The sequence below is a fragment of the Ornithorhynchus anatinus genome, chromosome 8 (genome assembly GCF_004115215.2).
Source record: "Ornithorhynchus anatinus isolate Pmale09 chromosome 8, mOrnAna1.pri.v4, whole genome shotgun sequence".
Lineage (NCBI taxonomy): Eukaryota > Metazoa > Chordata > Mammalia > Monotremata > Ornithorhynchidae > Ornithorhynchus > Ornithorhynchus anatinus.
In genome coordinates, this window is record NC_041735.1 from 4,959,296 (window position 1) to 4,972,206 (window position 12,911).

The 12,911-nt window shown below is 51.7% G+C and overlaps 1 protein-coding gene across 1 annotated transcript; it reads right to left on the reverse strand.

Moving 5' to 3' along the window:
- Positions 1-1,372: 1,372 nt before the first annotated feature.
- Positions 1,373-5,369, reverse strand: LOC100089039 (protein SYS1 homolog). Its single transcript, XM_029071422.2, has 4 exons — positions 5,288-5,369; positions 3,756-4,027; positions 2,424-2,491; positions 1,373-1,613 (listed from the first exon to the last, which is right to left on the reverse strand). Exons 2-4 carry the CDS (start codon positions 3,915-3,917, stop codon positions 1,373-1,375), a joined length of 471 nt encoding a protein of 156 aa, XP_028927255.1. The 5' UTR covers positions 3,918-4,027; positions 5,288-5,369.
- Positions 5,370-12,911: the final 7,542 nt, after the last annotated feature.

The window sequence follows — 12,911 nt, forward strand, 5'->3', positions numbered from 1 at the left end:
GTAGTAAGCACTCAATAAATACCACTGATAGGCAGTGAGTGCTTAAAAAGTAACGTTAAAATCATCTTCCTTTCCTCTGTCCTCTCGCTGAGTAAAGAGGAATGACCTCACCACTCCACGGGGCCCCCAAAAAAGAACGAGTTACCTATTACTCAACGCTCTGCTGCTCTGTGTAGGGGGAAAGCACCGCCTATTCTACGCTGTAAACTCGTCCTCTAATAATGTTGGTATTTGTTAAGCGCTTACTATGTGCAGAGCACTGTTCTAAGCGCTGGGGGAGATACAGGGTCATCAGGTTGTCCCACGGGAGGCTCACAGTCTTTCATCCCCATTTTCCAGATGAGGTAACTGAGGCCCAGAGAAGTGAAGTGACTTGCCCACGGTCACCCAGCTGACAAGTGGCGGAGCCGGCATTAGAACCCATGACTTCTGAGTCCCAAGCCCGGGCTCTTTCCACCGAGCCACGCTGCTTCTCTCTACACGTGAGCTCGCTGTGGGGAGGGAACGTGTCCGTTACATTGTTCTACTGTCCTCTCCCAAGTGCTCAGCACAGTGCCCCGCACACCGGAAGGGCTCGATAAATAGGCCTGACCGACATCTAAGGCACCACAAGGGGAGCACACACGGAAGAGTGGAAAATATTGTTTTTATGTACAAAGGAAGAAGGGGTTTCCGGGCGCCAGGAGACCTCCCCCGCCGTCCCTCCGGAGTAAAACCTCAGCGGCGAACCGATTCGCCCTCCCGGCCACCCCCCATCCCAGCAGCTAACGGGGGGTCCGCAGGAACCGGGGGCCGCAGCTGCCGGTGGGGGCCGCCGGGATCATTCCAGGCGGGACGGAAGTGGCTCTCCTAGAAGGGGATGAGCCCAGAAGGGTTTGGTGGTTCTCCTCCGGGGTCGCGTCCCGGCCGGTCCTGGCGAACCAAAGGATGCGGGATGGAAGTCGGTCCGTCCGCACGGGGAGAGGGGAATATCGCGCGTCTCTCTTGTGCTTGATACCTCGGCCGGCCCGGCGGTCCGACCTGGGCCCCCGTTCCGGAAGCGAGGACGGGGGTTAATTCCCTCTGACTGATCTCCTTCGGCTCGGGGGACGAACCCCGGCGTCCCAGGGAGGAGAGCCGGAGACCGGGATAAGTGATTCGCTCCACGGTTCCTCGATTTAAAACACAAAACACGAACTCGCCCCTCCGCGAGAGCCAGCAGCCGGGAGACCCTCTCGGAGCACCGCTCCCTCCCGACTCGCCGTGCCGGCGAACGTCGCCGGGCCACCGGACCGTTCCATCTGTGGCCAAACCGTCGTCGGGACGCGTCGGGGTGGGTGGGGGCTGCTCGGTCGGGTCCGGAACCGGGTCCGCGGGGCCCCCACCACACCGTTCAGACGTTGGATTTGGGGGCCGAGTTGAGGGGGATCTCTTTGAGCTCCGTCCGCATGCAGAGGTATTCCCCGATGACGGCCATTAGCGCGATGCACACGGCGTGGACGAGCCACCAGGTGAGGGTGGAGGGGAAACGGGAGCTGTACATCCAGCAGCCCAGCAAGTGGAAGACGTGCACGGTGACCGTGAAGTCCAGGCACTGCTTTCCCCGCCGGATGAAGTACAGCAAGCCCAGGGCACTGCGGAAGCGGGGCCGGGAAGGAGAGACCGAGACAGAGAGAGCGGGGAGAAGTCATCGGGGTTGATCGTTAACGGGGAGGAGCGGATCGGGGACCCCTCGGGGGTGCGCGGGGCGGGGCGGGGGGGGTCCCAAGAGAAGCAGCGTGGCTCAGTGGAAAGAGCCCGGGCTTGGGAGTCAGAGGTCATGGGTTCAAATCCCAGCTCTGCTGCTTGTCTGCTGCGTGACCTCGGGCAAGTCGTTTCACTTCTCTGGACCTCAGTTACCTCATCCGAAAAACGGGGATTGAGGCTGTGACCCGGGACCATGTCCAACCCAATTTACTTGTGTCCACCCCAGTGCCTGGTACATCGTAAGCGCTCAACAAATACCATAACTATTATTATTTCTTTTCCGCTGCATGACTTTGGACAGATCATTCAACTTCTGCGCCTCAGTTCCCTCCCTTGTAAAATGGGGATAAAATACTCGTTCCCTCTCCGACGGTGAGATCTAAGATCTCTTAGATCGGACTGTCTCTGCTCTGCTTATATTCTCTCAACCCTAGTGCTTAGCGTATAGTAAGTGCTTGAGCACCACCATCGTCGTCATCGTTATTAGCTCCGGCCTCAGGGCCGACACAAGAATCCGTCTTGGGAAACTCCAAATCGTCAAATGCGGGTTAGGGGATGGTCAGGGCCAACACAAGAATCCATCTTGGGAAACTCCAAATCCTCAAATGCGGGTTAGGGATGGTCAGGGCCAACACAAGAATCCATCTTGGGAAACTCCAAATCCTCAAATGCGGGTTAGGGGATGGGGTTATACTCACCAGGTCAGGGCGTTCAGCACGAAGGCCATCATGGACAGTCGACCAGGAGGGGTAGAGAAGCCGAGGATCTAAGGGTCAAAAACAGAAGGTGTTAAGGGAAAAGGATTTTTGCCCTCCAGCCTCAGCTGGCGGCTGAGGAGAGGATGCAGAGATACGCAACCCCAGAGCCTTAAAGATGGCAGCAGAAACCGGGGCATGACTGGAAAGCCCCGATTTTACAGTCGATTAGACCGTCAGCCCGTCGACGGGCAGGGATTGTCTCTATCTGTTGCCGAATTGTCCATTCCAAGCGCTCAGTACAGTGCTCTGCACACAGTAAGCGCTCAATAAATACTAGTGAATGAATGAAAGCTCAGGAGACAGACACCTTCATCCTATTATCCCTCAGGCTCCGACCTTAGGGTAAAGGTACATGCCATCTTCATCCGATTATCACGCGGACCCCATCCTTAGGGTGAGGGTATTTGAGGAGCCTTGCCGAGTCTGGAATGCCCGCTGTCCACGAACACCTATTAGTGATCGTCGAATCGTCCATTCCAAGCGCTTAGTACAGTGCTCTGCACGTAGTAAGCGCTCGGTAAATACTATTGAAGGAAATGAATGATCATTGTGATCGATCCAGGTGCTTCAACAGATAAAAAAGATCTCCTTCAGCTTGGCGGGCGGGACGAGGCCCGCCCAAGAAGGAAACGATTCCGTAGGGAGGAACTCGGCCCTTAAGTGCTGCTTTTTCGACCTTTCCTTATTCTCCTTATTGCCCAGTGAGCAGAGGGAACACCAGGTAGGCCCGGAAGAACTGCCACATCCGCCGACAGCAAACTCTAACAGCAACCGGCGCTACTCGACAAAAGAGCACTCAGTCCAGTGCTCCGCGCGGAGCAAGCGCTCAATAAACGCGACGGGATGAACGAAAAGATCCCACCGTTCCTTCCCCGAACGGCCTCACCCTCCCTAGTATCGATTCTAAGCGCCCGTTTCTGCTGCGTTCTCCTACTGAGCGCTGCCGGGTGCTTAATACAGTGCTCCGCACACAGTAAGCGGCGTGGCCCGGTGGAAAGAGCACGGGTTTTGGAGTCAGAGGTCATGAGTTCGAATCCCGGCTCTGCCACTCGTCAGCCATGTGACTGTGGGCGAGTCACTTCACTTCTCTGTGCCTCAGTTCCCTCATCTGGAAAATGGGGATGAAGACTGCGAGCCCCACGTGGGACATCCCGATTCCCCTGTGTCTCCCCCAGCGCTTAGAACAGTGCTCGGCACATAGTCAGCGCTTAACAAATACCAACATTATTATTAATAGGACCGAGGGACTTCTGGGACCCCCCCAGCTCCTACCTCGTAGTTGAACATCTGATCCAGAGAGGGGCTGCTCTGCACGAGGCTGTCCACCAGCGCCAGCCAGAGCCCCAGGGAGCCGTAGTAGATGGTCTGCATGAGGACTATCTGAGAGACGATGAGGACGGGGTCCCACACGTAGCTGCGGAACTGGCCTGCCATCCCCGGTCCCCGGCGGGAGGAGCCCCGAGTCTGGATGGGGCCCGGGCTCAGCACGGCCGCGGTCGGGGGTCCCGGGGGCTGGTGGCCATCGGTGAGGGGCGGCTCGGCACCTGGTAGGGGAGAATCCGGGGGTCAGCCGTCAGCCAAGACGCCCCCTTCCCTGGGGAGCGGGGCAAATAACGGGAACTGTGGGGTCGGTTAAGCGTCTACTACGTGCCAGGCGCCGTGCCGAGCGCGGGGTGATCGGGTTGGACCCGGTCCCCGTCCCACAGGGTCTTCACCCCCCTTTTCTATATTTATTTTAGAGAAGCAGCGTGGCTCAGTGGAAAGAGTCCGGGCTTGGGGGTCAGAGGTCATGGGTTCCAATCCCGGCTCTGCCACTTGTCGGCTGGGTGACTGTGGGCAAGTCGCTTCACTTCTCTGGGCCTCAGTCACCTCATCTATCAAAAGGGGATGAAGACTGTGAGCCCCGTGGGACAACCTGATGACCCTGTATCTCCCCCGGCGCTTAGAACTGTGCTCTGCACATAGTAAGCGCTTAACAAATACCATAATTCACCATCATTATTCTCCTGGACTCAGTTCCCTCATCTGCCAAATGGGGATGAAGACTGTGAACCCCAGGTGGGCCAACCTGATGACCTTGTATCTCCCCCAGCGCTTAGAACAGTGCTCGGCACAGAGTAAGCACTTAAATACCATAATTCATCTTTATTATTCTCCTAGCCTCAGTTCCCTCATCTGCCAAATGGGGATGAAGACTGTGGGCCCCAGGGGGGACAACCTGATGACCTTGTATCCCCCCCCCCAGCGCTTCGAACAGTGCTTGGCACAGAGTAAGCACTCAACAAATACCATAATTCATCATTATTATTCACCTGGCCTCAGTTCCCTCGTCTGCCAAATGGAGATGAAGCCTGCGAGCCCCAAGTGGGACCACCTGATCCCCTTGTATCCCCCCCCCCAGCGCTTAGAACAGTGCTTGGCACAGAGTAAGCACTTAACAAAAAATATAATTCATCATTACTATTCTCCTGGCCTCAGTTCCCTCGTCTGCAAAATGGAGATGAAGCCTGCGAGCCCCGGGGGGGGGGCCACCTGATCCCCTTGTATCCCCCCCCCCAGCGCTTAGAACAGTGCTTGGCACCGAGTAAGCGCTGAACTACCGTAATTATTATAATCCCCGGGCCTCAACTGTCTCATCTGTCAAATGGGGATGAAGCCTGTGAGCCCCACGTGGGACCACCTGCTCAGCTTGTGTCTCCCCCAGCCCTTAGAAGAGTGCTGAGCACAGAGTGAGCGCTTCAGAAGGGGGACGGTCCCCCTCGGGCTCCCCCTCCCCCCCCCAGCAGCACGAATACCGTAATTACCGTTGCGGCGGCGCAGGGGGAGCCGCTCACCGCCCCTTGGCCAGGGAGGCTTGGGGGGCCCAGCAAGGCCCGCGGGGGAAAAAACTACTTCCGGGGGAAAGGGCGCGGCGGGGGGGGGGAAGGGACGACGTGGAAGCCGCGCCTGCGCACTGCCCGCGGCGAAGCCAAACCGGAAGTGGGGCTGCCAGTTCGGGAGGGGGGGCGGGAGCGCCCTCTAGGGGCCGCCAGGAGTGGAGGACCGGGGGAGCGGCCTGGGAGAGGAATAGTGATGATGGAATAATGTTGGTCTTTGTTAAGCGCTGACTACGTGCAGAGCACTGTTCTAATAATGTTGGTCTTTGTTAAGCGCTGACTACGTGCAGAGCACTGTTCTAAGCGCTGGGGTAGACATAGGGGAATCAGGCTGTCCCACATGGGGCTCCCAGTCTTCATCCCCATTTGACAGATGAGGGAACTGAGGCCCAGAGAAGTGAAGTGACTTGTCCACAGTCACACAGCTGACAAGTGGCAGAGCTGGGATTCGAACTCATGACCTCTGATTCCACTGAGCCACGCTGCTTCTCACTGTTCTAAGCGCTGGGGGAGATACGGGGGAATCAGGTTGTCCCACGTGGGGCTCACAGTCTTAATCCCCATTTTACAGATGAGGTAACTGAGGCACCGAGAAGTTAAGTGACTTGCCCAAAGTCACCCAGCTGACAAGTGGCCGAGCGGGGATTCGAACCCATGACCACTGACTCCAAAGTCCGGGCTCTTTCCACTGAGCCACGCTGCTTCTCTAATAATAATAGTGGGATTTGTTAAGCACTTACTATGTGCCAAGCACTGTTCTAAGTGCTGGGGGAGATACCAGGTCACCAGGTTGGCCCCCGTGGGGCTCACAGTCTTCATTCCCCCTTTGACAGATGAGGGAAATGAATATTAACAGTGGGATTTGATAAGCGCTTACTATGTGCCAAGCATTCATTCATTCATTCAATAGTATTTATTGAGAGCTTACTATGTGCAGAGCGCTGTACTAAGCGCTTGGAATGGACAAATCGGTAACAGATAGAGACGGACCCTGCCCTTTGACGGGCTTACGGTCTAATTAGGGGAGACGGGCAGACAATAACAATGTTCTAAGCGCTGGGGGAGATACCAGGTCGTCAGGTTGGCCCTCGTGGGGCTCACAGGCTTCATCCCCCTTTTACAGATGAGGGAAGTGAGGCGGCGAAAAACTAATAATAATAATAGTGGTATCTGTTAAGCGTTTACTATGTGCCAAGCACTGTTCTAAGCGCTGGGGGAGATACCAGGTCATCAGGTTGGTCCCCTTGGGGCTCACAGTCTTCATCCCGCTTTTTCAGATGAGGGAAGTGAGGCACAGAGAAATTAATAATAATAATAATAGCGGTACTTGTTAAGCGCTTACTATGTTCCAAGCACTGGTCTAAGCGCTGGGGGAGATACCAGGTCATCAGGTTGGCCCATGTGGAGGCTCCCAGTCTTCACCCCCATTTGACAGATGAGGGAACGGAGGCCCAGAGAAGTGACTCGCCCAAAGTCACTCAGATGATAAGTGGCAGAGGCGGGATTAGAACCCACGACCTCTGACTCCCAAGCCTGTGCTCTTTCCACTAAACCACCCAGCTTCTCGTGACAGCATTCATTCAATCGTGTTTATTGAGCGCTTACTGTGTGCAGAGCACTGTACGAAGCGCTTGGAGAGTATAATTCAGCAATACAGACAATCCCTGACCACATCGGGATTATTTATTGAGCGCTTACTGGGCGCAGAGCACTGTACTAAGCACTTGGGAGAGTAAAATGTAACAGCAGAGACATTCGCGCCCACAACAAGCTCACAGTCTATAGTACACACTATTCAGGATCGAGTCGAGTTCAAAGCTGGGAGACGAACTCACCAAAAAGTAGCAATAGTAATAATTATGGTAGTTAAGCGCTTACTATGTGTCAGGCAGTCACCTGCTGTGTGCAAAACACTGTGCTAACAGCTGGGAAAAATATACGGGAGAGAGTTAATATAATAATAATATGGACTGTAGGCTCATTGTGGGCAGGGAATGTGTCTGTTTATTGTTCTATTGTCCTCTCCCAAGCTCTTGGAACAGTGCTTTGCACTCAGAGAGCGCTCAATAAATACGATTGGATGAATGAATGCTCTGCACAGAGTAAGCGCTCGATAAATACTATTGGATGAATGAATGAATCGTATTTATCGAGCGCTTACTCTGTGCAGTGCTCAGAGTACTTCAATAAATACTATTGAATGAATTTAAAGGAAAATGAAGGCGCCGGGGTAGGTATAGGGAGGGTGGCCGGTGAAGACATTTGAAAATACCCAACAAATTCATTCATTCAATAGTATCTATTGAGCGCTTACTATGTGCAGAGCCCTGTACTAAGCGCTTGGAATGGACAATTCGGCAACAGATAGAGACAATCCCTGCCCACTGACAGGGCTAAACAAAGGGACTGCTATATTCAGTTCAATTCAGTCGTATTTACTGAGCGCTTACTGTGTGCAGAGCACTGTACTGAGCGCTTGGGAAGTACAATTCGGCAACAGATAGAGACGATCCCTACCCAACGATGGGCTTGCAGTCTAGGAGATTGTAGTTGTACTGTAGTTGTCTTTCCCATTCTAAAATAATGTCGGTATTTGTTAAGCGCTTACTACGTGCAGAGCCCTGTCCTAAGCGCTGGGGTGGATACAGGGTCATCAGATTGTCCCCTGTGGGGCTCACAGTTAATCCCCATTTTACAGATGAGGTCACTGAGGCTCAGAGAAGTGAAGTGACTTGCCCACAGTCACACAGCTGACAAGTGGCAGAGCCGGGATTCGAACCCATGACCTCTGACTCCCAAGCCCGGGCTCTTTCCACTGAGCAAACCACTTATGATGAGGTTCACCTAACAGGGTATGCCTGTGGCTGAAAAGCCCGCCCTGGGCCGCCCAAGGTTGTACTCGCAGTGTGTGCACCTTCAAAGCCTTAATGAAATCACTTTAAACTATAAACCCCCTGCGGGCAGGGAACGTGTCTACCGCCTCTGTTGTATTGGACTCCTCTAAGAGCTTAGTATGGGGCTCAGCTATTGTTTTAATGAGATGTTCATCCCCTTGATTCTATTTATTGCTACTGTTCTTCTCTGTCCGTCTCCCCCGATTAGACTATAAACCCGTCAGAGGGCAGGGACTGTCTCTGTTACCGATTTGTACATTCCAAGCGCTTAGTACAGTGCTCTGCATATAGTAAGCGCTTAATAAATACTATTGAATGAATGAATGAATAAGCACTCGATAATTAAATGAGCAGAGGGAAATTGAACACTGAAAACAAAAATACTCAACAGAAAGAACTGTAAGCTTCTTGGAGGCAGGGATTGTGTCTACCAACTTTGCATGGTCTAGTGAGAAGCAGCGTGGCTTAGCGGCAAGAGCCTGGGCTTGGGAGTCAGAGGTCGTGGGTTCTAATTCCGCCTCTGCCGCTGGTCTGCTGTGGGACCCTGGGCAAGTCACTTCGCTTCTCTGTGCCTCCGTTCCCTCATCTGTAAAATGGGGATGAAGACGGTGAGCCCCACGTGGGACAGGGACTGTGACCAACCCGATTTGCCTGAATCCATCCCAGTGGTTAGAACAGTGCCTGGCACATAGCAAGCACTTAACAAATACCATAATAATTATTAATGTTATTAATGACTGAGTGAATGACTGAGAGGACTGAATGAATGATGGAGTGAATGAATGAATGAATTGAGTGGCTGAATGAATGAGTGACTGACTGACTGAATGAATGATGGAGTGGATGAATGAATGAATGAATGAGTGACTGACTGAATGAAATGATGAAGTGACTGACTGAATGATGGAATGATGGAGTGACTGGACTGATGGAGTAAGACTGACATGAGGAGTGCTGAGGGAATGAGTGCCTGACTGGAATGATTGGAATGCTTGCCATGACTGAGTGACTGACTGAATGGAGACGGAGTGACGGGAGGACGGAATGAACTGAGTGACTGAATGAAATGATGGAATGACTGACATGCCGAATGACGGGGTAAACGAATGACTGACTGAATGAATGAATGAATGAATGATGAAGTGACTGACTGAATGACGGAATGACTGAATGATGGAGTGCCTGAGAGAATGACGGAATGAATGAGTGACTGACGGAATGACTGAATGACAGAATGACTGAATGAGGAATGACGGAATGACTGAATGAGGGAGTGACTGAGTGACAGAATGACTGAGTGACTGAATGAACGACTGAGTGACTGACTGAATGATGGAATGACTGAATGACTGAGTGACTCACTGAATGACGGAATGACTGAATGATGGAGTGACTGAGAGAATGACGGAATGAATGAGTGACTGACGGAATGACAGAATGACTGAATGACAGAATGACTGAATGACAGAATGACTGAATGAGGGAGTGACTGAATGACTGAATGACTGCCCCCCCCCCCGCAGCGCCCCCGCAGCGCCCCTGCCGGCTTCCGGAGGCGGTGACTTTCCCGGCGGCCCCGCCCCTCCCCGTGACGTCACGGGCCCCGCCCGGAAGCTCCTCGGGAGATGGAAAGCAAAACGGCCTCACCGGGCTGTGACGTCACCGCTCTCTTTCCCCCCTCCCCCCCACCAGCTGCCCTTTGTCCCTCCCATTTTTCATTTCCCACCTATGAGCGGGGATCATCTCTCTTTATTGCTCTATTGTACTTTCCCAAGCCCTGTGTATATAATAATAATAATGATGATAATGATAATGATAATACTGATGGTGTTATTCTGTTCTAAGGGTTGGGGGAGATGCAAGGCGATCAGGTCGTCCCCCATGGGGCTCACAGTCTTCATCCCCCTTCTACAGATGAGGTCACTGAGGCCCAGAGAAGTAAAGTGACTTACCCCAAATCACCCAGCGGACAAGTGGCGGAAGCAGGATTAGAACCCACGACCTCTGACTCCCAAACCCGTGCTCTTGCCACTGGGCCATGCTGCTTCTTAAGTAATAATGAATAATATTGATGGTATTTGTTCAGCGCTTACTCTGTACCAAGCACTGTTCTAAGCGCTGGAGGAGATACAAGGTGATCAAGTTGTCCCACTTGGGGCTCACAGTCTTCATCTCCCTTTTACAGATGAGGTCACTGAGGCCCAGAAAAGTGATCTGCCTAAAGTCACACAGCTGAGAAGCAGTGGAGCAGGATTAGAACCCACGACCTCTGACTCCTAAACCCCGGGCTCTTTCCACTAAGCCACACTGCTTACTGATGTCTGTCTTCCCCACCCCCCACCGGCCCCCAGACTGTGAGCAGGGATTACGGTCAGGGATTGTCTGTATCTGTTGCCAAATTGTCCATTCCAAGCGCTTAGTACAATGCTCTGCACATAGTAAGAGCTCAATAAATACTACTGAATGAATATCTCTCTTTATTGCTATATTGTACTTTCCCAAGCACTACATATCTATATGTATATATCCAAAATTGTGTAGATATCTATAATTCCTTTCGCCAACTTTGATGCTACTGATGCCTGTCTACTTGTTTTGTTTTGTTGTCTTTCTCCCCCGTTTAGACCGTGAGCCCGTTGCTGGGCAGGGATTGCCTCTCTCTGTTGCCGAATTGTACTTTCCAAGCGCTTAGTACAGCGCTCTGCACCCAGTAAGTGCTCAGTAAAGATGATTGAATGAATGAATGAATGCTTAGTACAGTGCTGTGCACACAGTAAGTGCTCAATAAAGACGATTGAATGAATGAATCTTCATTTGCTATACTCCTTTACCAACTATTTAGAGAAGCAACGTGCTTAATGGAAAGAGCCCGGGCTTGGGAGTCAGAGGTCGTGGGTTCTAATCTTATCTGCCACTTGTCTGCTGGGTGACCTTGGGAAAGTCACTTAAGTTCTCTGGGCCTCAGTTCCCTCACCTGAAAAATGGGGATTATGACTGTGAGCCCCACGTGGAACAACCTGATAACCATCTAAGAGAAGCAGCGTGGCTCAGTGGAAAGAGCCCGGGCTTGAGAGTCAGAGGTCATGGGTTTGAATCCCGGCTCTGCCACTTGTCAGCTGTGCGACTGTGGGCAAGTCATTTAACTTCTCTGTGCCTCAGTTCCCTCATCTGTAAAATGGGGATTAAGACTGTGAGCCCCACGTGGGACAAACTGATGACCCTGTACCTCCCCCAGCGCTTAGAACAGTGCTCTGCACATAGTAAACGCTTAACAAATGCCAACATTATTATTATTATTATATCTAGCCCAGTGCTTAGAAACAGTGCTTGGCACATAGTAAGCGTTTAACAAATACCAACATTATTATTATTATTATTATTCAAACACTCAGTTGTATTTATTGAGCACTAAGGATGTAAAGCGGTGTGCCTAGTGGATAGATTCATTCATGCATTCATTCAATTTTATTTATTAAGCGCTTACTGTGTCCAGAGCATTCATTCATTTAATCATATTTATTAAGCGCTCACCATGTGCAGAGCACCGTATTCAATAGTTCAACAGTATCGATTGAGCACTTACTATGTGCAGAGCACTGTACTAAGCGCTTGGAATGGACAAATCGGTAACAGAGACAGTCCCTGCCCTTTGACGGGCTTACGGTTTAATCGGGGGGAGACGGGCAGACGAGAACGACGGCAATAAATAGAACCCAGAATCACTAGAATCAATAGAATCACTGTACTAAGCGCTTGGGAAAGTACACTATTATTATTATTATGGTCTTTGTTAAGCGATTACTACATGCCCAGCACTGTCCCAAGGCTTACTACGTGCTTACTAAATACCATAATTATTATTGGCGGATAGAGTACGGGCCTGGGAACGAGAAGGACCTGGGTTCTAGTCCTACCTCTGCCATTTGTCTGCTGATTGACCTTGGGCAGTCACTTCATTTTCTGGGTTTCAGTTCCCTCATCTGACTAAGCTCCCTTTTCCTCTTCTCCCACTCCCTTCTGCTTTAGCCCTGACTTGCTCCCTCTGTTCATCCCCCACCTCCCCAACCCCGGAGGGCTTATGTCCCTTTCTGTCATTTCTTTGCTTATGTTAATGTCTGTCTCCCCGCTTTGGGACTGTAAACTCATTATGAGCAGGGAACGTGTCTGTCTATTGTTGTACTGTACACTCCCAAGCCCTTAATACAGTGCTCTGCACACAGTAAGCGCTCTATAAATACAATCGAAAAATAATAATGTTGGTATTTGTTAAGCGCTTACTATGTGCAGAGCACTGTTCTAAGCACTGGAATAGATACAGGCTCATCAGGTTGTCCCACGTGAGACTCGCAGTTAATCCCCATTTAACAGATGAGGTCACTGAGGCACAGAGAAGTTAAGCGACTTTGCCCACAGTCACACAGCTGACAGGTGGCGGAGCCGGAATTCGAACCCATGGACCTCTGACTCCGAAGCCCGGGCTCTTTCCACTGAGCCACGCTGCTTCTAATACGAATTCATTCATTCAATAGTATTTATCGAGCGCTTACTCTGTGCAGAGCACTGTACTAAGCGCTTGGAATGGACAATTCGGCAACAGAGACAATCCCGGCCCCAACAATAACAGACCCATTCCCCTGCCCGCAATGAGCTTACCGTCT

Bases quoted from the DNA above. Each gene is read 5' to 3' on its own strand.
- LOC100089039 (XM_029071422.2), bottom strand. From the start codon at position 3,917: ATGGCAGGCCAGTTCCGCAGCTACGTGTGGGACCCCGTCCTCATCGTC. The intron at 2,492-3,755 runs GTAGGAGCTGGG...TTTGACCCTTAG, and splicing joins ATCAGATGTTCAACTACGAG to ATCCTCGGCTTCTCTACCCC. The intron at 1,614-2,423 runs GTGAGTATAACC...CCGCTTCCGCAG, and splicing joins GTGCTGAACGCCCTGACCTG to TGCCCTGGGCTTGCTGTACT.